The sequence below is a fragment of the Schistocerca piceifrons genome, chromosome 2, assembly GCF_021461385.2.
Source record: "Schistocerca piceifrons isolate TAMUIC-IGC-003096 chromosome 2, iqSchPice1.1, whole genome shotgun sequence".
In the NCBI taxonomy this organism is placed as follows: domain Eukaryota; kingdom Metazoa; phylum Arthropoda; class Insecta; order Orthoptera; family Acrididae; genus Schistocerca; species Schistocerca piceifrons.
Window position 1 is genome coordinate 435,783,168 of NC_060139.1, and position 24,738 is coordinate 435,807,905.

Below are 24,738 nucleotides of genomic sequence, written 5' to 3' on the forward strand. Positions count from 1 at the left end.
ATGGTTACACTTCAGACAACTACTGTAGTAGCCACCAGAAAGATTGCGGGAGGCGCACATTGGCACGGCGCGTCATGGACGGTAGTTGCCGCAAGTAGAGTCCCGTTCACCAGAGGGCACGCGAGAATTCGGACGCGACCTCTGCCGGCATGACAACAACAACAACAACAACAACTCCAGCAGCACGGGCCGTGCTCAGTCAGTTAACGTCGGGCATGCCTAGGACACAGTCCTGGTCTACGCTAAGTGAAGTGCGACGTAAACGTGAACAGTGTTATCACAACTACCTTCATAAAAGACTCTCTAACACTTAAATCTGTATGCAGTGTTAACAAATTTCTCTTCTTCAGAAATTCCTTTCTTGCCACTGTGTCGATATTTTATATCCTCTCTACTTCAGCACTCATCAGTTATTTTGCTGTCCAAATATAAAAACTCATCTACTACCTTTAGTGTCATGTTTTCTAATCTAATTCCCACAGCATCATCTGATTTAATTTGGCTACATTTCATTATCCTTGTTTTTATTTTGTTTATGCTCATCTTATATCCTCCTTCCAAGATTCTGTCCATTTTGTTCAAGTGCTCTTCCAAGTTGTTTGCTGTGTCTGACAGAGTTACAATGTCATCAGTAAATGTCAAAGTTTTTATTTCTTCTCCCTGAAATGTAATTCCTACTCCAAATTTTTCTTTGGTATCAAGCAAGTAGTAAACTTGCTCACTGCACAGATTCAATAACATCGGGGATAGGCTACAACTCTTTCGCACTCTCTTCTCAACCACTGCTTTGGTTTCATGCCCCTTGACTCTGATAACTGTTGTTTGTTTCTGTAAAAGTCATAAATGGCCTTTTGCTCCATATATATGACCCCTGCTACCTTCACAATTTCAAACAGATAATTCCAGTCAACACTGTCTAAATCTTTCTCCGAGTCTACAAATACCATAAATATAGGTTTGCCTTTCCTTAACCCATCTTCTAAGAGAAGTCATAGTGTCAGTATTGCCTTATGTGTGCCTATATTTTTCTGGAATCCAAACTGATCTTCCACAATGCTAGCTTCTATCAATTTTACCATTTTCCTGTAAAGAATTCCTGTTAGTATTTTTCAGCCATGACTTATTAAACTGATAGTTTGGTTATATTCACACCTGTCAGCACATGCTTTCTTTGGAACTGGAATTACTACATTCTTCTGGAAGACTGAGGGTATTTTCCCTGTCTCGTGCAACTTGCACACCAGGTGGAATAGTTTTATCAAGGGAGGCAGTTCTGATGGAATGTTGTATACTCCAGTGGCCTTGCCTTGACTAATGTCTTTCAGCCCTATGTCAAAGTCTTCTCACCAGATCATATCTATCATCAATGTTCATTTACATCCTCTTCTATTTTTATAATACTGCCTTCATTTTCATCTTCCTTGGATATATCTTCTATGTACAGTCATGCTCATCATATCAAATGAACATTACTTAAAGATTTCAGTTTGTTAATTAGTTCAAAATACAACATACTAATTTGTGTTAATGGCAGCTGATACCCCCTTAAGTACTTGACAAAAAATTTTCACTCACGTTTAAACCAATTTTTTTTTTAAAAAAGTGATAAATTGTTGACATGTTAAAACAAAATTACAGACTCAGATCATTACAGTGATACTACTGGTAGTTGCATTTTACTGTCCAACTGAATATTAGTTGCATTAATTGTATGATGTTCACCATATAACATAAATAAAACATTAATCATGTTCTTTACAATACAAAGCAAATAATGGAAAACTGTCAGTTCTGATTCATATAAATCATCACAATTTACTGTCTACACTTTAACTTGGTTTCATATAAAAGCCAAGGAAAGAAGAATGTCTAGGCAATGAAATCTTCTTCAAAATAACAATTCTCAGCATTGTTACAGACAGTGGAGTCTACTGTCTCTAATGTAGGGAAAAAGTTGACATGTATGAAATTTGTATTAATTTTATTCTTACATATTATATTCATATAATTGTTGACATTATGCAAGATCCTTGATGTGCAGCAGTTACACCTGTCTGTAAAAGTGATACAAATACTTAGACTTGTCTCTGCCAGATGTCATTCAGTACCATGCATCTCCTTCAAAAATATGTAGTACTGAAAAAAGAAAGAAGAAGGAGTGTTACAACAATCTGATTAGTTAAATTTATTGTGAATTAATAGTAACTTAATGAAGTGATATAAAAACTGTAAATTAATATTAACTTCATTAAGTAATATAAAAAAGATGTTGACACCTTGTCCTAAAAATCTATTCATCAGCATACAAGAAAAACAGAAATGATAATGTAAAGAACACACCCTGGCTGCTCTCAGTGGAATTAAATACAATCAACACATTGTCATAGTAACTTAATGAAGTAACTTAATGAAGTGATATAAAAAATTATAAATTAATATTAACTTCATTAAGTAATATAAAAAAGATGTGGACACCTTGTCCTAAAAATCTATTCATCAGCATACAAGAAAAACAGAAATGATAATGTAAAGAACACACCCTGGCTGCTCTCAGTGGAATTGAATACAATCAACACATTGTCATTCGAACCTACTCTTCTAGCTGAATGCATTAAAGTGCCTGCTTGTTGGGTACAGGGAAACCCACTGGCTTCAGATCAAATCCAGATTAGTGACAGGGGCTGGTTTGCAGGCCACTGTAGCACTGATTTTGATGCAGTTTGCCACATCCACCTAAGTAAATACCAGGCTGGTTCCCAGGCTGGATCCATGATATGCAAATATATTGTAACACAATGTCACACTTAACAATGCAATAACATAATAACATTACATGCATATGGGAGCTGTACATATTCCTTTCTGGGGAGGGGAGTGGGGGGAGGTGGAGGGGGGTTAGAAATCTGTACCTTTGGAAGTGGTGACCACATTATAATAATAGCCTATATAAGGGTATCTTTGGTTCTCTGTTAAATGTAGGAAGTACCAAACCAGTCCTGGCACAATATTGTCTGGAGAAAGGACACTGGACAGGATGGAAGGACATTGCTGTTAAATTGTTAGGCAACTACTACTCCCACTGTGTTTCTCTCATAGACTGGTTCATTACAAAAGAAATGAGCTAAGAAGTGCAAAAACTGAAATAAATAATTTGTATTGTTTTTATCTATATTATTTTTATCATTAAATATACACTGCTTTTGCTATTAATAACAAAATTATGGCTACTTTAATCTAAAACTGTAACAAACATCTTGATTAACATAACTTGAAATAAGTTTTTGCTTTGCAGTGTACACTATTAACAGCTGTTTATTTTCTGCCACAGCTTCTTTTTTATATTAGTATGCAAAAATGAACTCATGGACAACCAAAACCCCTTCACTATAATCAAGGCTTACCTTACTGTATAGAAGTAACAGCACAGTAAATGGTGAATGTCTTGGTATTCAGAATGTAAAGTTTGGTTCTCAGGTGCCCACTCTAGTTGCATCATGACTTCTCCATAATACTTCAGCAAACAGACTTGTTGCCACTTTCCGGTGTTTCCTGATAACTGCTGATCCTCTGTTTGGCTATTACCCCCTCCACCATTTCATGACTCCTCCACTCCTTTTCCACAATACAGTGTTTCAAAAAAGACTTTAAAATTTCAGAATTTCATATCAATTATTGAGAGAAGATATAGAGCTGGGTTAAGCATTATTTTGTAGGGAAACACATCAAGGTTTTTTTACCTTGAACTAAAGATGCTGGATGTGGCCTTCATTGGCTATCCTGCACAGACCCCATCAGAAATCAATTTCTGTCCAAACTTGCTGTAGTGTTGCAGGTGTAACTTTCTCAGTGGCAGCGTAAATTCTAGTGTAAGTTCAGGTAGAGAAGCCAGCACAGGAAGTAAAAACACAATATTGTTGATGAATCCTCATAAAAAAAGTGAGTGGTGTCAGGTCTGGGGAACATGGGTGCCATGCAATTGGTGCATCATGGCTAATCCATTGACCTGGAAAGCGGTCACTGAGGAAATCCTGGATGTCAGCCAGGTAGTGGGGTGGTGTACCATCTTGCATGAAGTAAACATTTCATTCTTGCTCATCCTCATTGGTCTGTAGCATCAAAAATTGTTGTGACATATCCAGGTACACCATCCTGTTGATGGTTCTCTCATGGATAAGTAAGGAGCCATACACTTTGTTCTTGCTCAACATACAAAAGACGTTTAGTTTAGGGCTATCACAAACATGTTGCAATGTTTGATATGGATTTTCACAGCCCCAAATCCTACAGTTATGTTAGATAACGTTGCCACTTAAGTGAAAAGTTGACTCATCAGAAATGATGATTTTGCCCAAGAAATGTTCATCCTCAAGTAATCAATTTAACATATTCACACAGAAGTTCTCGCAAGCAATTTTATCAGTGTCTTTTATTCCTTGTACGATTCTCAGTCTCTACAGTTTCAAATGCAAATGGTTCCTCAGCACATGCCAAACAGTTGTGTGTGGGATTTGCAGTTCATGGGATGCAGGCCAGGTTGATTTTGTAGGGCTGTTGACAAAACGTTGTCTCACTCACCCAATGACATTGTCAGATGTGCTTGAAACCTGATGATTTTCCATGTCTTACTGACCACCCTGTTTCTACAAAATGTTTATGCCACTTATAAATTGTAGACAGACTACAAGGATCTTGAGCATCCTTGGTACAGAAATTATGCTGAACTGCCATCGCTGACTTCAATTATTCAAACCAAAACACATAGCTAGTAGCACACTGAGGTCCCGTGAAGGCAGCCATCTTTATTGCAACTGTCGCTAGCGCTTCTGCAATGCGATTCAGTACTAACAAACTATGCAAAACAGAACTTGATGTAGTTCCCTACAAATTGACACTACAATCATCTCTGTAGGTACTATGAATTAATTTATATGAATTTTCAATTTTGTCGAATCCTTTTTGAAACACACTGTATAATGACTGGCTGGTTGCTGGAGAGTTTTGACGTGTCCCTCTTCACCATGGTATTACTAAAGGAATTAATGGAACTTATGACCAAGAAACACTAGACCAACCTCATGAGACTTTTGGAATTTATCCTCTCTTCAACTTATTTCCTGTTTATTATGAACAGATGGATGGCATCACCATAGTGTGTCCTCTATCATCAGTTGTAGCAAATTGATTCATGAACATTTTGAGGAGAAGGCCCTGGAGCAATATGCAGCGTGGTGGATGAGGAATGTCCAACATATAGTGGCAGAGTGGTAGATGAGGTAATGACCAACAGCAGAGCAGCAGTCATTGGGGACCACCTTAAGATATCAACAAGTCTCCGAAATATTGTGGACAACTTATGATGTGGCCTGGGTGAAAACCCAATAATTCTACAAGTTAGAAATACTCTGGCAACAGACCAGATATAAATAGTAGATTAACACTGCATAGTTATAAATATTCACTCTTTAGGTAATATGTTGCACAATGACACCTGGAATGTTCCATGTGCATAAACCTCTGGAATCTTGAGTTTACCCACCTTACATGGCTACATTTGTGTGAGATGGTCACATTTCTTTCTTGTTCTGGGGACATGTATCATTCTGAGGAGGTGGCATACATCATGTGTTATTAACAGTACCTCAAGCTCATAAGTATATTAATTAAGAAATAATTTGTGGAGTGAAGTTAAGAACTTTCTGAGTAGGTGACGTGCTCAGTTGTTGACAGATATATAAACAAGTCTAAGACCATTGCTAGCTTTCAGACTAATCCACTTTCAGAACTATAGACTATACATTCACACAGAATATATACACACACATACAAATGTACAATTAGTTTAATCCAGTTGGTAGGTAGTGTGCTAGCACTGCAGCTGTACTTGAATGATGGTGGAAAGCATGAGGGACGGGGAAGTGTGATGGCTGTTGGATGAGAGGGAGAGGCAGCAGGCACATGGGATAGGGTTTTGGCACTGAATAGCTGGTTCCAGCCACAGGTAGGAGTAGTGCACAGTGTGTAATGAAGTAGAGAAGTGGATCGGACATGGGAGATACAACAGAGGAAGAGGGAAAGAGCAGGGGAAATGATATGAGTGCAGGTTGTGTGAATGGGGGCAGGAGCTAGCAGAGATTGAGGCTAACAGGATAAACAGGGTCAAAGGACAGAGTGCAAGGACAATTTCCATCTCTGTAATTCAGAGAATTTGGTGCTGGAGGGGTGAGGATAGGGACTGGGGCATTAAGATGGGACAGATTATGAAGCAGCTAGTGGAATCAAGCTTGTTGTGCTCATCAGTGTGTTCCCATTGGGTGGTCAACCCTGCTCTTAGCCCCATTTTAGCAGTGATCATTCACTCAGGTGGACATATGGTTGGCAATCATGCTCAAATAGAATGATGTGCAAAATTTCCTACAGAGCTGATACGTGACATAACTGGTTTCACAGATTTCCCTGCCTGTGACAGAATGGACACCCATGTGGAGAAGGATGTGGTGGTTGGGTGTACCAAACAAATATTCCACATGGGTCTTCTGCAGGTATGTATCAAGGTGCTAGGAGTTTGTATTGTGTAGGGATAGACTAGGATATTGCGTAGATTTGGAAGCGACAAGAAGAACTGTGGGCAGGATACTTCTCATTTTCATGTGGTAATCAAAGATCTGGTAAATTTTATGGCTCAGTTATTCCAGTGTGGTATGATTCTGGATAATGAGAATGGTGTTCCTCTGTGGCTGGTTCCTGGGATAGTTCAGAGGAACAGGAAAAAATGAGGGAAATTCATCAGAAGATGGTTAGGGAGGCTAAACACAGGTATGAAATGGGAGAGGTAAGGTTCAGTGTCGTAGTTTGGTTGGTTATGGTAGTAGAAACTGCCAGTGAAGAAGTTTTTACACACTAGGGATTGTGAGAAAGAGAGCAGGTCTTTGATGAGTTGAGCATGATTGAACTTGGGGGTGGGGCTGAAGGTGAGACATTTGGATAGAGATGACATTTTTGTAGCACTGAGTTAGTGGTAAACAGACTGAGAACTGTGTTTGGAGTTTGTCTGAGTTCTGAGTTTTGTGGGATGATGGGAGGTATGCTTGTGAGATGTAGCAACAGTACCTAAAGGTTATTTCTGCATGTAGTTGCTCTTCCAAACAGCAGTCCATACAAGCAAACCAGTTGTCTTCACCTGCTGTTACTCATACTTTAGGTACAGGGGCTACGCTTGGCTCTGTTTAAAAAGAACAACTCAATGTAGCCATATGGTCAAGCTGCACATGTTGGCTTTCATGCCTCACAGCTAATTCACTGCAAATAATAATCTTGCTGTCAAATAGTCTATGCATTGTCTAGAATTGTGAGTGAATAAAATCCACATAAATATGAAATAAAAGCTAAATGAATAATTTAATAAAAAGTGTTCTATTTTAATGTCTGTAATTGATGCAGATGATAGAGAATTGTGTTGAATAATGTTTATTCAGGAAAGGACCTCTCAAATAAATGGGAAGTGGTCCCACAGTACTCAATTAAAATAAAGACAAAATAGCTTTATCAAATGCAGTAAAGTTACATTGATGATTTTTGAGAATGGGAGCAAAATCCCCAGACTAAATAATCAGCAAAAATACACAAAAACTAAACCCATTTCACAATCACAATGTATGAAATATTAATGAGCTCAAAATAGTTCAGAGTTCAACTAGACAATTCACAACTTAATAAACACAATACAAAGAATAGTAACTCATACTCTGTCTATTCTCAGTTCTGTAAATCAGGCAGAAAAAAGTTAGAGTCCTAGTCTGGAGCACATTCAGACCTCTCAAAATATCTCAAAAGTTAGAGCACTGTAGCTGCCGTTCACCACCCAGAATCTGTCACCTATGAATCTCACATGTTACCATGGGCTGGTCTGTCTTTTTCCAGCACAAATATAAAAGTGACCAGAATCACTCCCTTGAGCTCTTCACTTGGAAAAGTCCCAGTCTCCCTCCACTTGACTCCATTAATGTTCCATGCTGTCCAACTCTCATTGGCTGAAGCCCGTCCTCATGAAAATGCATCATTCTCAAGCTCTATGGACATGATTTGCCTCACCTGATCACTTTCTGCAATAAACTAATATATTACAACAATACTTTAATACAGACATGTTATAAATATTCTGTCACACTCAGCTAATTTACAATAGTTGTACAAAGAGATTTGTCCATACATAAATAAGCCAATATTCTTGTGCAAGTGCACTCATGTTAAATAACTACTGATTATCACTAAATATTATTTAAACAGTTGTTGATGCCTTCCCAACAGAAGCATCTTTTGGATTTCTTTTCAAATGTGGTGTCTGATAGCTCATGATTGACCAGTTTTAAATTAGCACAGTATTTTAATAGCACCTGTGATCAACATTTAAACAAAGTGACTAGCAAGATACCAAACTGGTCACTAAAGAAATACACAAGTATCACAAAATATGAGGTACTGACGCTGTATTAATTTGCTGTGCAAATGATGAGAATATGACGTTCTGTCAAATATTTGCATAATGAAAGCAATATAAAAGATGTCTTAAATCAATCCTTAAAATAGATACAGATATGTAGCTTTGAGGGATGATAGCTATAGTGCAGTGTCATAATCTGAGATATAGTTTATTGAACTTGCATGAAATGATTCAAAGTTGTTAATTCAGAGATTCAGTCCAAAAAATTTTATTCACTGTGATATATTAACTTCTGCAGTTTTAAAGATATTGAGATAGTATTGTCACTTCTGAGATTGCAAATATATTCAGATTTGCGTTAATATTGGATGAGAGTTGTCAAATCTCAAGGAGCTATACCTTGTCCATCTTTAAGACTGTCTGACACTTTGCCATTTTTTGAAGCATATTGTGCACAAAGGCAATGTGAGCATCATCCATCTAAATTCCCAGCTCTGAGATCTACCTGTTTCCGGTAATGTGCTCATTGCCTCTGCACCTGGATGACCAGCAATAGTCAACTAGCCAAACTGGCCACAGTGTGCCCTGTACCCACTAGTTTTCATCACTGCACAAATTCACATTATCTCATACCAGTTCTAGGCAGCTGACTGGCTCGACTACATACATGCAATGTTACAATATGAGAAATGGAAATAGTCTGGAAGACAGAGTCTGGGTGCTATTAGGGGCTAATTTTGGTGGTGGGGGTTAGGAATTGACAGGTGGCGGTACTCAAAGATAGAAGTAGGATGTCAGTAAATAAGAAAATTGTTTGAGACAGTGTCTGGAACACACTTCCATGTGTTGGAGGCCAAGGTTTCCATTTGGGAGGTAGGTAGTAGTTAATAGATGTTGCACAGTAGTGGGTATCTTGCAGAGGGTGCAAGGTCACTTGGAGTTGCTTGTGCTATGGAAATTTGTTTCTCTAGTATCAGATTAGCCAGGTATAGGGATCAGTGGAATCTGAAGATTGGAACATCTTTGTAGAAGGAGGGATGACATCAAGAGAGTGGAATTTTAATTATTAGACTGGTGTGGTGGGAGCATTTGAGGAACAGGATGTGGGACTGGGCTTTAGCTAGGGATAGGGATAATTTTTTCAACTGATGTAGATAGATGGAGTAGGGATCCATTGCAGATGGGATGTCATCAGAGAGGAAGGAAGAGGAGTGCATTGACATCAGTGAGTGATGAGAGTACGAGTAAATACTATAGGCCAGTACTACAGGTGCCACCAGTGTCTTATTTCATACATTAGTGAGTGTATGACGTCCACCAGTTGTGGTTCATCTTCAACAATATCATTAAGTCTTCTACATCACTAAGTTGGTTATGGCTAGGTCTTCTGAACTTGGTGAAATTCAACTCATCAGTGGTACAGCAAAGGCTAAAAAATAAAGCCTCCATTGAGAAAGTGAGAGGGAATAGTATGAGAGACAAGGGAATAAAATTAAGCAAGAGAAATATCCCTATTTTAGTTGTGAATTAGTACAAGTGTCGCTATTCATAAACAGATGCACTGCTGCCTGAATTACTTTGAACATACCTGCAACTGTTTCATAACAAACAGGGTAAAGACTTACTCCAAAGAAAACTTACATTCTATGTCCCCGTCATCTAGAAGCATTCTCCGCAAGCCACCTAGCAGTGTGTGGTTAAAGGTACTTCTGGTACCCCTATCTGATCTCCATTTCCATTTGCAAATGATGCTCAAGAAGAATGATTATTGGTAAACCTCTGTATTAGATCTAGTTCCTAGAATTTTCTCATAGTGGTTATTTCACGAGACATATATATATATATATATATATATATATATATATATATATATATATATATATATATACACACACACACACACACACACACACACTCCTGGAAATTGAAATAAGAACACCGTGAATTCATTGCCCCAGGAAGGGGAAACTTTATTGACACATTCCTGGGGTCAGATACATCACATGATCACACTGACAGAACCACAGGCACATAGGCACAGGCAACAGAGCATGCACAATGTCGGCACTAGTACAGTGTATATCCACCTTTCGCAGCAATGCAGGCTGCTATTCTCCCATGGAGACGATCGTAGAGATGCTGGATGTAGTCCTGTGGAACGGCTTGCCATGCCATTTCCACCTGGCGCCTCAGTTGGACCAGCATTCGTGCTGGACGTGCAGACCGCGTGAGTCGACGCTTCATCCAGTCCCAAACATGCTCAATGGGGGACAGATCCGGAGATCTTGCTGGCCAGGGTAGTTGACTTACACCTTCTAGAGCACGTTGGGTGGCACGGGATACATGCGGACGTGCATTGTCCTGTTGGAACAGCAAGTTCCCTTGCCGGTCTAGGAATGGTAGAACGATGGGTTCGATGACGGTTTGGATGTACCGTGCACTATTCAGTGTCCCCTCGACGATCACCAGTGGTGTACGGCCAGTGTAGGAGATCGCTCCCCACACCATGATGCCGGGTGTTGGCCCTGTGTGCCTCGGTCGTATGCAGTCCTGATTGTGGCGCTCACCTGCACGGCGCCAAACACGCATACGACCATCATTGGCACCAAGGCAGAAGCGACTCTCATCGCTGAAGACGACACGTCTCCATTCGTCCCTCCATTCACGCCTGTCGCGACACCACTGGAGGCGGGCTGCACAATGTTGGGGCGTGAGCGGAAGACGGCCTAACGGTGTGCGGGACCGTAGCCCAGCTTCATGGAGACGGTTGCGAATGGTCATCGCCGATACCCCAGGAGCAACAGTGTCCCTAATTTGCTGGGAAGTGGCGGTGCGGTCCCCTACGGCACTGCGTAGGATCCTACGGTCTTGGCGTGCATCCGTGCGTCGCTGCGGTCCGGTCCCAGGTCGACGGGCACGTGCACCTTCCGCCGACCACTGGCGACAACATCGATGTACTGTGGAGACCTCACGCCCCACGTGTTGAGCAATTCGGCGGTACGTCCACCCGGCCTCCCGCATGCCCACTATACGCCCTCGCTCAAAGTCCGTCAACTGCACATACGGTTCATGTCCACGCTGTCGCGGCATGCTACCAGTGTTAAAGACTGCGATGGAGCTCCGTATGCCACGGCAAACTGGCCGACACTGACGGCGGCGGTGCACAAATGCTGCGCAGCTAGCGCCATTCGACGGCCAACACCGCGGTTCCTGGTGTGTCCGCTGTGCCGTGCGTGTGATCATTGCTTGTACAGCCCTCTCGCAGTGTCCGGAGCAAGTATGGTGGGTCTGACACACCAGTGTCAATGTGTTCTGTTTTCCATTTCCAGGAGTGTGTGTGTGTGTATATATATATATATATATATATATATATATATATATATATATATATATATATATATATATATATATATATATATATATATGTCTGCTTGTGTCTGTATGTGTGGATGGATATGTGCGTGTGTGCGAGTGTATACCTGTCCTTTTTTCCCCCTAAGGTAAGTCTTTCCGCTCCCGGGATTGGAATGACTCCTTACCCTCTCCCTCAAAACCCACTTCCTTTCGTCTTCCCCTCTCCTTCCCTCTTTCCTGATGAGGCAACAGTTTGTTGCGAAAGCTTGAATTTTGTGTGTATGTTTGTGTTTGTTTGTGTGTCTATCGACCTGCCAGCGCTTTTGTTCGGTAAGTCACCTCATCTTTGTTTTTATATATAATTTTTCCCACGTGGAATGTTTCCTTCCATTATATATATATATATATATATATAAAAGAAACAAAGAAGATGTGACTTACCAAACGAAAGCGCTGGCAGGTCGAAAGACACACAAACAAACACAAACATACACACAAAATTCAAGCTTTCGCAACAAACTGTTGCCTCATCAGGAAAGAGGGAAGGAGAGGGAAAGACGAAAGGATGTGGGTTTTAAGGGAGAGGGTAAGGAGTCATCCCAATCCCGGGAGCGGAAAGACTTACCTTAGGGGGAAAAAAGAACGGGTATACACTCGCACACACATATACAGACACAAGCAGCTGCTTGTGTCTGTATATGTGGGGATGGATATGTGTGTGTGTGCCAGTGTATACCCGTCCTTTTTTCCCCCTAAGGTAAGTCTTTCTTCTCCCGGGATTGGAATGACTCCTTACCCTCTCCCTTAAAACCCACATCCTTTCATCTTTCCCTCTCCTTCCCTCTTTCCTGATGAGGCAACAGTTTGTTGTGAAAGCTTGAATTTTGTGTGTATGTTTGTGTTTGTTTGTGTGTCTATCGACCTGCCAGCGCGTTCGTTCGGTAAATCACCTCATCTTTGTTTTTATATATAATTTTCCCCACGTGGAATGTTTCCCTCTATTATATATATATTTATATATGAGTAGCTAGTAGGTTGCTCAACTCTTCATGTAATGTTCTGCCTCAGAATTTCAATCTTAAACCACTTCATGATGTGCATTATCTCTTTTTTTTTTATTCTTTGCTGCTAGAGATTGTTGTACATCTCTGTAATGCTCTCACACTGACCAAATGACCCTGTAATGAAAAGCACTGCTCTTTGTTGCACCTTCTCTATCTGTTCTGTTAGTCCTACCTCTAAGGGTCCCAGAGTGATGAGCAACACTCAAGAATCAGTTGAAAAAGTGTATTTTAAGCCACTTCCTTCATGGATGAGTTAAATTTCCTTAAGATTCCTTTTTTTTGTTTTATGTGGTTGTTCCACTTCAGGTCACTCTATTTGGTTACTCTGAAACATTTTACTATAAGTATTGTTTCCAGCAATTTTTCATCAATGGAGTAGTTGTACAGTAGTGAATTTCTTCTCATATGTATGAACAACATGTTATATTTATTTACATTCCGGGTCAACTGCCACCCACTGCACCATTCATCAGTCCTCTGCAGATCCTTTTCTCAAACCACTAGAGACTTTTGGCATTGCTATCTTCTTGTGAACCCCATCATGTGTGAGTAGCCTTCTGGAGTTCCTGATGTTTTCTACTAGATGAGTTATATATACTGTAAACAGTAATGGCCCTGTCCAACTTTCTTGGGATACTCCCAAAATTACCTTTATATCTGTTGATTTTATCCCATTAAAAGTGACATGTTGAGTTCTCTCTGCAAGGAAATCTTGAATCCAGTCACAAATCTGCTCTAACAAATAGTAAGCGCTTCTTCTTTTTCATTAAACAGCAGTATAAGATGGCAAATGCCTTCCTGAAGTCTGGGAACATGGCATTGGCCTGAGCACTGATGTCTACAGCACTGCAGCTTCTGTGGAAGAACAGGGTGAGCTGAGTTTAGCAACACCTCTGTTTGCAGAATCCATGCTGATTTTTATGGAGGAGGTTTTTGTTCTCCAAAGAATATCATGATTATTGGGCATATAATATGTTCTATACTTTTACAGCAGATTGATGTCAGCAATATAGGCCTGTAATTATGGGCATCTGTCCTACAATCCTTTTTGAAAATGGGTATGACCTGTGGTCTTTTCCAATCACTAGGTACCCTTTGTTGCTTAATAAACTGCTGCTACTAGAGAAGCAAGTTCTTTTACATAATCTCTGTAGAATCTTATAGGTATTTCATCTGGTCATTATGCCTTTCCACTACTAAGTTATTGCATTTGTCTTTCTGTTCTGTGATCACTTATCATAAAAACAAGTAAAATTGGAGTTAACATAAAAATAAATTAATCAAGAAGCTCTGTCCAGCAAGTTTCGCATTTAAGAGTATCTCCTATTCTTCTTGCAAGGCATCACCTTAATCACTTAGGCTATCTGTGCACATCTCTCGGACAAGTCCAAACTTCCATACGTCACACTCTCTACATCCCTATACCTTAGTCTCCTACATTCATCACTATAGAGACGTAAACAGTACAACACACAGAAATGTGGGTCAATGTGGAGGCATACATGGATAGCTAAAGTGTGATATGTGGGAAATCTGGGTTTGAGTTCTGGTCCAGTACAAATTTCCACATCTATACCTAAGACAGCTGATGCCAAGATATTCAAATTCAGTGAATTTCTTTTGGATTAATTTAGGACACCTTTCAACCACCATTAATGTCTGTTCATCCATACATGCTAATAAATATTACATGTCGAGGCAGGGACAAGATAATAATATCATGAGTCTCAATTCCTCATCATTTCATTCTTGCTAATGCATGAATACAGAATAAAGCTGTGAGCAATAATTGATTAATGTAGGGGACTATGATATGAGGATGTAGACAGTGTGACATAAGGAAGTTTGAGTTGGTCCAAGAAGCATGCATAGATGGTCAGAGTGGTTAAGGTGGCCACTCACTATAAGTGGGAAATGTGGGTTCAAGTCCTGCTCTGTCACAAATTTTCATGTCACTAGAAGGTAGTAAATCTATACCTAACACAACTGATGCCAAGATATTTACATCAGCAAATTTATTTATTTGGCTTATGTTGCTAACAATAAAATATCAATTTCATTTAAAATATCAAAATAAATAGACAAAAATTAATTCCACAGAGACTTTGCCTCCTTTTCTAGGATTCTTAGGAGAGGACAGAAGATTCCTATTACCTGTATGACATGTAGCAATGTTAATTGTAAACAGTATCTTATTGTTATGGCAAGCCAAAAACTGTTGCTTTGTGTTAAGTATCAACTGGAAGATAGACATTAAGATATAAGTAGAACTTAAATGGCAGCTACTCAGTGTAACTGAAAACACAGCATCATTTTTCAAACTATTTATAGCATGGTAATAATAATTGACCATAAGTGCTGTTTCTAACAGCCATTTCTCTTTGTTAACATCTATTTGAAACAATATAAATCTTTGAAGGGTTTCTTTTATAACTGAATCTGTAGTACACAATGAATGAATTATTTTGATCATTATTTCTTATTTTAATTACTTCTAAGTCTCTAATCATATTTTGATAGAGTTATATGTATATACAGTGTTTTGCACATTTTTATTTTCCTAAAATTTGCAATAAATAGTCATAGTTCAATCACTTGTTTTTTAATGCTTCAGCATATACATCCATACATACAATACTCAAATGACTATGTATTGCATGTGCAAATATACCTTTTGTGCCATATATTAGTTTTCTCCATTCAGTTCAAATTAAGTGTGGGAATAATGACTTATTATATTTCTTTGTGTAAGGTGTAAACTGTTATTGGTACGTCACTTCTACTGTATTTCCTTCTCTTACCATATACACATACATCATGTTTACAACACATCCAATAATGTAAAAAAACATTATCTTTCTTTCATTATAAGGATGATGGATATCTTCTCATTTAATTTTGTAAAATATGAATAAGTAATATTATAAAGTTGAAATGTGTTTATATTAAAAACATTTTCACACAAGCTCTAACTTTATTTCAGGACAAAGCACGGATTTTATATTTTCCATTCTTGCCCACTGTGGAAGATTCAGTACCTGAGGGTGATGCATTCATTAAGAGGCATCCACTGGAAATTCTTAAAAGTAATGACTATTTACCAGTGCCCTATCTGCTTGGCATAAATGAAAAGGAAGGCTTAATTTATTTGAAAGGTAACAGTGCTGTAATTAAACTTAACTTGATTTTGATGAAATCTCAGTACTATTTTGGATGGAACTAGTAACCTGAAAGGGAAAACTAATTGTCTATAGACATTGAGGAAATGTGAAGTAGTTTCATATTGTTGCTATTAAATATTTTCAACCTGTTCTTAAATATCTGTTTTCCTTTTCACTACCAAACAGAAAACTGGACTGAAATGCTTCTGCAAACAGAGCTTTTTTCTAATATTCACTTTTGTACACCAAAAGTTTTATACCTTGCTGTGAAGGGTTGGCTTCTTTGCTTCAGCAATATAGATCACATTGAGGTGTATGTGTAGAGGGGCCAGACTAACTTATGGCTCCTGAAGAAGAGCAGCAGTCTTTCCAGTAGTTGGAGGGTCAACTGTCTAGATGATTAAGTGATCTGGATTGCCATGTTGGTGCTATAAACAGCTGAAAGTAAGAGTAAACTACAATGGTTATAGCTACTAAGGCCTTAAAACTCTACCGTGTGGTTTAAAAGTGATAGCATCTTCTTGGATAAAATATTGCAGATACAAAACAGCTCTTATATGGATCTTTGGTCAGAAAAAAACACTAGTTCATTTGGGAGGGAGGAGGGAGGGGGGCAAATCTGACATTTTATGGGTCAGAGTATGGAATGTTAGATCAGTTAATTGAATAGCTAGAACTAAAAAGAGAAATAGATGGGTGGAAGTTAAATATAGAGGGAACTAGTGCAGTGCAGTGGCAGGAAGAACAGAGCTTCTAGCCTGGTTAGTGCAGGATTATCAACACCAAATCAAATAGGGTTAATACAGGAACAAGTCTAACAGTGAACAAGAAAATAGGAACACATGTGAATCACCATAAACAGCATAATGAACATACTGTATAATCGTAGCAAAGATTGATACAAAGGCAACGCACACCACAGTTGTACACTACATACCTGCTGGCTCCACCGATAATTGAGAGATTGAAAGAATAGGTGGCAAGCCAAAGGAAACTTATTCAGATGAAAATTTAATTACAACAGGAGACTAAAATTCTACAGTAGGAAAAGAAAGAGACAGAAAAATCGTAGATCATGAACTGGGTGAGAGAAATGAAAGAGGAAGCTGCCTGATAAAATTCTGCACAGAGCACAATTTCATCATAGCTAACACTTGCTGTGAGAATTACAAAAGAAGGTTTATATGTAGAAGAGACTTAGAGATGCCAGAAGGTTTCAGATAGATTATATAGTGGCTGGACAGAGATTTCAAAACCAAAATTTTAACTGAAAAATATTTCTGGGAGCAGATGTGGATTCAGCTAACAATATTTTGGTTATGAACTGCAGGTTAAGACTGAACTAACTGCAGAAAGATAGAAAATGGGATCCTGATGAATTGAAATAACTACTGTCCTGGGAGTTTCAAAGGGACCATAAGACAGTGGATGAATAAACAGGGGAAGGAATACAATAGAAGATGAATAAGTAGCTTTGAGAGATGAGATAATGAAGATAGGATCAAATAGGCAAATAGACAAAGGTCCAATAGAAATTCTGGGTAACAGATGATACATTGTATTTAATTGATGAAAGAACAAAAACTAAAATGCAGCAAACGATGGAGGAAAAAGGAAATAAAGAGTGACAGTAAGTCCAAAAAGGCAAAGGAGAAATGCTAGAACTCATACAGACCATGAAACACAAGGTATGTCAACAGGTTGCCATATCATCCTCTGCCTTGCAGTGTCATGGGGATGGAGGGAGGCATACAGATCTGTAGAAACATGCATGACTGTCAGAACGATAGATGCTGCCTACAGGAATGAAATAAACCTTTGGAGAGAAATGAAGCTGCTGTAAGAATACCAAGAGCTCAGAAGGCAACCCTGAACTAATTAAAGAAGGGGAGGCTGAAAGGCGGAAAGAATATTTAGAAGAGCTATGCAAAGAAAACAGAACTAAGACAATATGACAAACCAGGAAAAGGATGTAGATCAAATTGAGGTGGGTGATATGATACTGTGTGAAGAATTTGACAGGACACTGAAAGACATAAGTTCAAACAAAGCATCTGCAGTAGGTGACATTCCCTTATAGTAATTGAGAACCTTGGGAGAACATACCATAACAAGACTTTTCCACCTATGCAAGGTGCATGACACAGCAATATATCCCGAGACCTCAAATGGTATAAGACAGATGAAGGAAGGCAAACCTACATTTACAGCTTCTATTGAATCCTCTTGGGCTTTCAGCCACATCAGATGGTCAAAATCTCATGAGCTTTTTATCACTTGACAATGACCAAGGAGAGCTTGGTGGAAATCTTATCCTTATGCAGGATAGGTTAAAGCCCAGCCTCACTCCCTTCTGAACTACTGCCTCCCTTTCTCAGCTGTTGACCTCTTAGCTTCAGTGTGTACAAATGGTAGATAATCTTACATTCCTTCCATTTTACCCTTGCTATGTTCCTAATTTTAAGTAATGTTTTCCAGTCAACATTTTAACAGGTTTCTCCAAATATAGAAGTGCTCTAAATATAGGTATGAATGTATGGTCTTGGAGTTATATGAATTAATAAAATTTTCCCAGGCTTCCAGCCATGTCAGGTGATTAAAATTCCACTTGACAATGGTTGAGGAGTGCCTGATTAAAAACTCATTGGATTTTAACCACTAGAAGTGCCTTGAAGCCTCAGACAATTTTATTAATTCATATCCCTGTGAGCCCATGCATTAACACTACATTTATAGTATTTGTTGGTTTAAAGAAACCTTTTGAAGGTGTTGATTGTAACACAGTCTTAAAAGATATGAAGGTAAGCAAGGATAAATACAAGGAGTGTAAGGTTATCTACAAGTCTCAGTCTGGTTCATTTTATTTGTGTTACTTGTATCATTCATTGCATTCTTCCATGGCCAAAAAGATTTCATTTTTACTAGATTGAAACTACTTGTTTGCCTAATGATAATGTAATCTATTATAGAACAAAGTTCTTTAGTGTTCTGTTGCCAAGTATATTTATGATTGTCCTTGTGTTTGAAAAATGTGTTAGTAATTTTAGATCAAATTGTTCACAAATTGCAATCAATCATTCCTCATTGTCACTATATTCTTCCTCCCCATGTTTTCCTACAATTCTACAGGATCCTCTAATTCCTACTTTTCCATTCATGTCTCCCATGATAATCAGTTACTTTCTTCTTGGTATTTTTTCAATAGTCTCCCTGAGGGTGGTCCAGAATGTATCTTTCTCCTTATCTTTTGTGTTGTTCATGGGTGCATATACACCAATAATCACAACTTCCCTAGCAAATAATGTCATTTCAACAGTTATAATACGTTGATTGATGAATGTCCAATTTCTGATTCTTTTTTTCCATGATTTCTTTATGATAATGGAGACTCCTGCTTTGGCTCTTACTGCTTTTGATACCCCACTCCAGATATGTACATAATTATCCAGTTCTTCTTCACCTTGGCCTTTCTTCTTTGTTTGATAGAGCACGATGACATCCATGTTGAATATGTCAAGTTCTGCAGGTAGTAAACTTATTTTAGTGGAAATACCTTGCACATTCCAACATCCAAACATCATTTTCCATTTCTCATCACCAGTTTTTCATCCAAATTTCCAATTTTCCTGAGGAATATTATTAGGTTTTTAGCATTTTTAGGTTTTTATGTGAGTGAGGAGCTGGCCTACTGCACAACCCCCAACCCGGAGGACCAGGTAATTTTTACTCAAGGTTTTCTTCCTTTGCCTTTGATAAGCCAATATCATACAAGCCAGCAGTTGCTAGTTTTGATCCATCCTGGGTATTTTATTTTCCCAGTATCCACCATATCTTGTGAGCATTCCCCTATCTGCCACCTGAGGTGATACCCAATGGGAGACCAGCAGACTCAACACTGTTAATATTTACTTCACATAAATCTAGTATATCCTCTATAGCTTCCTTATCATAACAGAGTGAGTTTTGTTCTGTACTTTTGTTGCATTTTCCCTCAACATCACTTAAGCCTTGAGCATGGCTGAACAATTCTAATACTTCAGTTTTTAGGTAATGTAACTTAAATGTTCTGCAAAAGCCCCCTTTGTACCATTAAGATCAATTGATTCTGAAAATCCTTCATCATTATCATCACAACACAACTTCACTTCTTCATTTAAACCAACGAAATATTTCACAGCTTCAGTGATATCTTCATTAGCTTTTAGCTTATTATAATCACTAAAAGTACAATCAGCATCATCAACATCTGCATCATTCACATAACACCATCATTTAAAGAACTGTAAATTATGCTATTACCCTTGGTATTATTATTCTCTTTCAGCTCAAATACATTTTCAAGAACATTATTTTCATTACAGCTAGTATGCTCATTCACAGGCTGCTGATTAAACAGATTTTCTAAGTCTCCACTCTCCAGACAAAACTCATTATTTACCTCCTTTGAATTACTCTGATTCATTATATGCCCTTGGAAAAACTTGTACCAATACTTCTCATCTACTAATATTTTATTTACCTGAAAAATATTGCTATTCTGAACCTGTCTTAGTTTTTGCCTGTTTTCACATTGGTTATATTTGGTCCTTACTTTGTCATATTGGGTATCTCTCAGATTGCGGACTGCCAACCAAGAGGATTTCAGTTAAACCTATCACCCCTACTATCATTAAATCTCACATGTGTGTGTGCGTGTCGGGGGGGGGGGGGGGGGGGAGGGGGGGGGGCTGGCTATATTATTTGACCACTGTCCACCTCTATTTTCAAAATTCCTATAACCAATTATTTGGATTCCTGTCATTCCTCCCCAGGGAGTTGTTGTTATGTCCTTGGTTAAAACTGCCATTATTTGTATTTCTATTATGATTGAGATTACTCTAGTTTGGCCTCCTGAAATCAGTACCATGTTGGCCAAAACTGTTATACACCCCATTCAACTTTCTACATATTTCAGGAACTGGTCTATAGAATCATCAGGCCCATAAACTAATCCCATTTGAATTCTTACTGGTAGCCCTCTCTTAAGTGCATCTATTTGAGGTAATTCATTAAAAGTTTGGTCTAAGTGTGCAAGTTTGATGATCTGGTCTTTGCAAAACTGTTTCATACCCCCTCTCTGCTCCCTGTACATTGAACCATTCAAAAACTCACTCTTTATCTTTGCCTGTTCAATGTCAGACCAAAACTTTTTCAAGAAACACTTTTAAAATTCATCTATGTATAAATTGCTGCCCCATGATAAAGCTTTCCCTTCTGATGATCTTTTAATGAATTTTATTTTTAATTCATCACTCATACCAGGGAGAAAACTATCATAACAGTGTTGTATAAAATCAACTGGATGAAAATGTTTGTCACCATGGAAACACTTCAGTGGCATAGTAGGATAGCTTGGGTGTCCTACATTACAAAATATTATTAGATAAGCCCCATTTTGTAACTGTTGTACTTGGTTTTTGATAATAGTGACATCACTACGGAAGTCTGACACATTTCAGTCTGTGATCTTGGCTATCTTCTGAACTTTTTCATCTACATCTGAGGCACCACTGTCTGTTTTTTCATTTAGCTTATTTATAAAGGTTACAGTTTGTTTACTAGTGTCTCCAACAGCATCTTTACATCTAACTTCAACAGCACCTATCTCAGATCTGAGATTCTTGTCTACTTTGCCTATTTTTGTCTCTAATGTTTGTATTTTTGGTTCTGAAGCCTCTACCCTCCATTCTACTTTTTTCACAAGTTCATCTACAGCTTTCACTTGAGAATATGCACCAATTAAGTCTTTTTCAATATTTGAAATTTGTGCATTAGGCTCTGCTCTAATGAGATTAGGTTCTGAGACTATTGACTTTTCAAGCTTTTCACCATTTTTTCCACCATTGATTTCAGTTTTTTTTTTTCAAGTTTTTCACTATTTTTTTTCATTCATGATAGTTTCTCACTATTTTTTCCATTGATGACATTAATGCAGTGAACATGTCTTGTAAATTTAACTGTTTAGGTTTTTCACTCAGCATTGTTTCGCTTACGTGCAACTGTACTTGTTTCTCATGGTCTGGACTCAACTCTAACATGCTACTGTCTAAAAGTCCTGGGTCTGCACTGATTTCATTGAACTGTTTACATTGACTGTTGTCTAATACATCCTGAAATATATCTTCATTGGCTGTGTCCTGTTTAAAGTTACTAGTTGAAGCTGTTAAGTTGGTTGGTTGGTTTTTGGGATTAAAGGGACCAGACTACTACGGTCATCGTTCCCTTGAAGCTGTTAGGTTTGGCATATTTATTTAATTGTTCTGATCATGATCCATATTTTGTAAATTTGCTCGAAAATTGTAAATGCTAAAAAAAATGCCAGCCAAAATGTCCATGCAATACTGCACTGAGAAAATACAAAAATAAATGTTTTAATTGGTACTTAGCTTATTATTGTCCTGGATTGGGTAGGTAGCATCAACTTTGGTGCTAATGCTTCAACCTTTTACAACCGTGTATGTCCATAGTGTTGCATCATTCCAAAACTACTCTAGATATACTATATAAAATTATATTTGGTTTAAAATCATTTCACATTGCAACACAATTTTATGCTTTTTTGTCACCTGAAACATAAACATTGTTGAAAATCTAAACGTACAAGTATCCTGGTCACAATGGCACCATTTTAACGACTTCCTTTGTTACACACCTTGGATGACCATTAATTGTAATAATTGTTCATGTAGTAATTAAATATTGTTGTCCGGGTCTAGTGGTAGTTTAAAAGAAAAAATACTCATCTTGTTTCTTGAGGATCTCCTTAAATCTGTTGCTTGAATTTCTTCTGTCTGGAAGCCAGGTTCTCTTGTAGGTCTGGAAGCCCTATAGGTTGATGTGTTTGTAGAATAATGTAGGCAACAAAACTGATTTGCATGTAATTTTCATATTTAGTAGTCCTAGATGCCTTGCTGCCATAAATTTACAAAGTTCATTCAGTGAAATACATTCCATTGTAGAATAATGTAGACAACAAAATTGATTTGCATGTAATTTTCATATTTAATAGTCCTAGATGCCTTGCTGCCATAAATTTACAATGTTCACTCAGTGAAATACATTCCATTTATATGCAACTCCAGAAAACTTTACATTTCTCCTTCCTTCCTTCCTTCCTTCCCACCACGCAGACACATGCAAGCCAAACACACCCAGTTAACATCATTCCAAAGTACATCAGTAAAGATATAGTCATACTAACATTGAAACATAGAACATTAAATCAAAAATAATTTACAGAAAATGACACTTACTCAACAGTACAACAGATCAAATTATGATAAAATATACTCACATAAACAAAAAAATATCTTTTTGTAGTACAGTAATTTTATGAAAATTGTTATATGTATAATCACAGAGGTTAACTGTATTGGCATGAACATGAATCGACATAATGATGTGACATGTATGAGCTTGGGATGCAGACTCTAAGCTGCATACATTTTTAATGTTTCCTTCATGACCATAGACATTCATGAACTGATGCAGAGAAATAACATCACTGCTGGCCAGTTGCCAACTGATGATTCTGGGGGAGCTGGGTGACTATTTAAAGACAGGTGTAAGAATATGATGTTATTTCTGAAACCGCTCAATGTTTTGAAATTCAGGTAGATTAGGCTATACTATTCTGTCTGGACTCTAAAACTTCAGTGTTAACTGGTTTGTGAAAAATATTTCAAGTTAGTATATCATTAAAGTATGTGGAACATTACTATTCGACTGATGGCCCTAGCAGTCTGGTCCCTTCAATCCCACATTACTATTCATCTGCTTTCTGAAACCCCTATTTACAAGTATGGCATACCTCTTGGAATAAATCTTTTATTACCCAAAATTATTCAATTCTTAATTAGTGACTGAATTAATTAGTGAGAATAGTTATCTGTTTCAGAAAAATTACAGCAATAAAAATAATATTACCAAAGTTCAGAATCTTGGCAGCATTAGAGTAAAATAGGCAGTTGAAATTATGAGGTTCCAACCTTGTAATGTCAATTATTTAGTAAGTTCATAAATTTCAGATAATTTAAACCATGTTCTTGGAAAGTTGAAATTGTCTGCTTTTTAATGAATGGTAACATCCTTTGCTGCCCATTACCAAAAGATGTTTCTTAATTACATGAAATTGTTATAACTTCAATCAGCTATAACTTTTAATTACACAAATTTCCATTAAAACAAATTGTGTAATTGTTATCAGGAATATAAATATAAACAATTGAACTATAAGTTTCAATGAGATTTTGCATACATAATAATTTGTCCTGTATGTATTACACATGTGTGCAGGAGCATTATATGTAGCATGAAAAATTCAAATTCTTTTTATTCCTGGGAGTAGAAAACATAGATTGCTTAGGTTTCAACTTGCTATGTCTCAAGCCTGTGGTTGTGACCCTACACACAGCTACAAATCAAAGAACACTGACCAGTCATGGGTATGACACTACAAATTTAAGCTCTGCTTGCACCCCATGAGTAAGGTTAGCAGTCTTCACCACAACTGCCAGCTGCCTGTACTAATAGAGGATAGCCTCAGAACCCAAGTGACAGGCATCATTGATGCCAACATGAGCCTCAACTTGAAGATGACTGTACCCCGCACCCTCAGTAAGTGCAGGTAGCACCTCCTCTGCATTTGAGATGAGGCTTCCTGGCAGACATATCAAGTTTATAT

General features: G+C 38.0%; 1 protein-coding gene across 2 annotated transcripts in view; it reads left to right on the forward strand.

Moving 5' to 3' along the window:
- Window positions 1-24,738, forward strand: part of LOC124776402 (putative inactive carboxylesterase 4) — a 107,787-nt gene that overhangs the window by 59,843 nt on the left and 23,206 nt on the right. Inside the window, exons 6-7 of one of the 2 annotated variants that reach the window (XM_047251381.1) lie at window positions 6,448-6,539; window positions 15,839-16,010. In XM_047251381.1, coding sequence (XP_047107337.1) covers window positions 6,448-6,539; window positions 15,839-15,980 — 234 coding nt within the window. In that variant the 3' untranslated portion in view covers window positions 15,981-16,010. The remainder of the gene's footprint in view (window positions 1-6,447; window positions 6,540-15,838; window positions 16,011-24,738) is intronic. The other variant, XM_047251380.1, reaches the window with a different exon arrangement.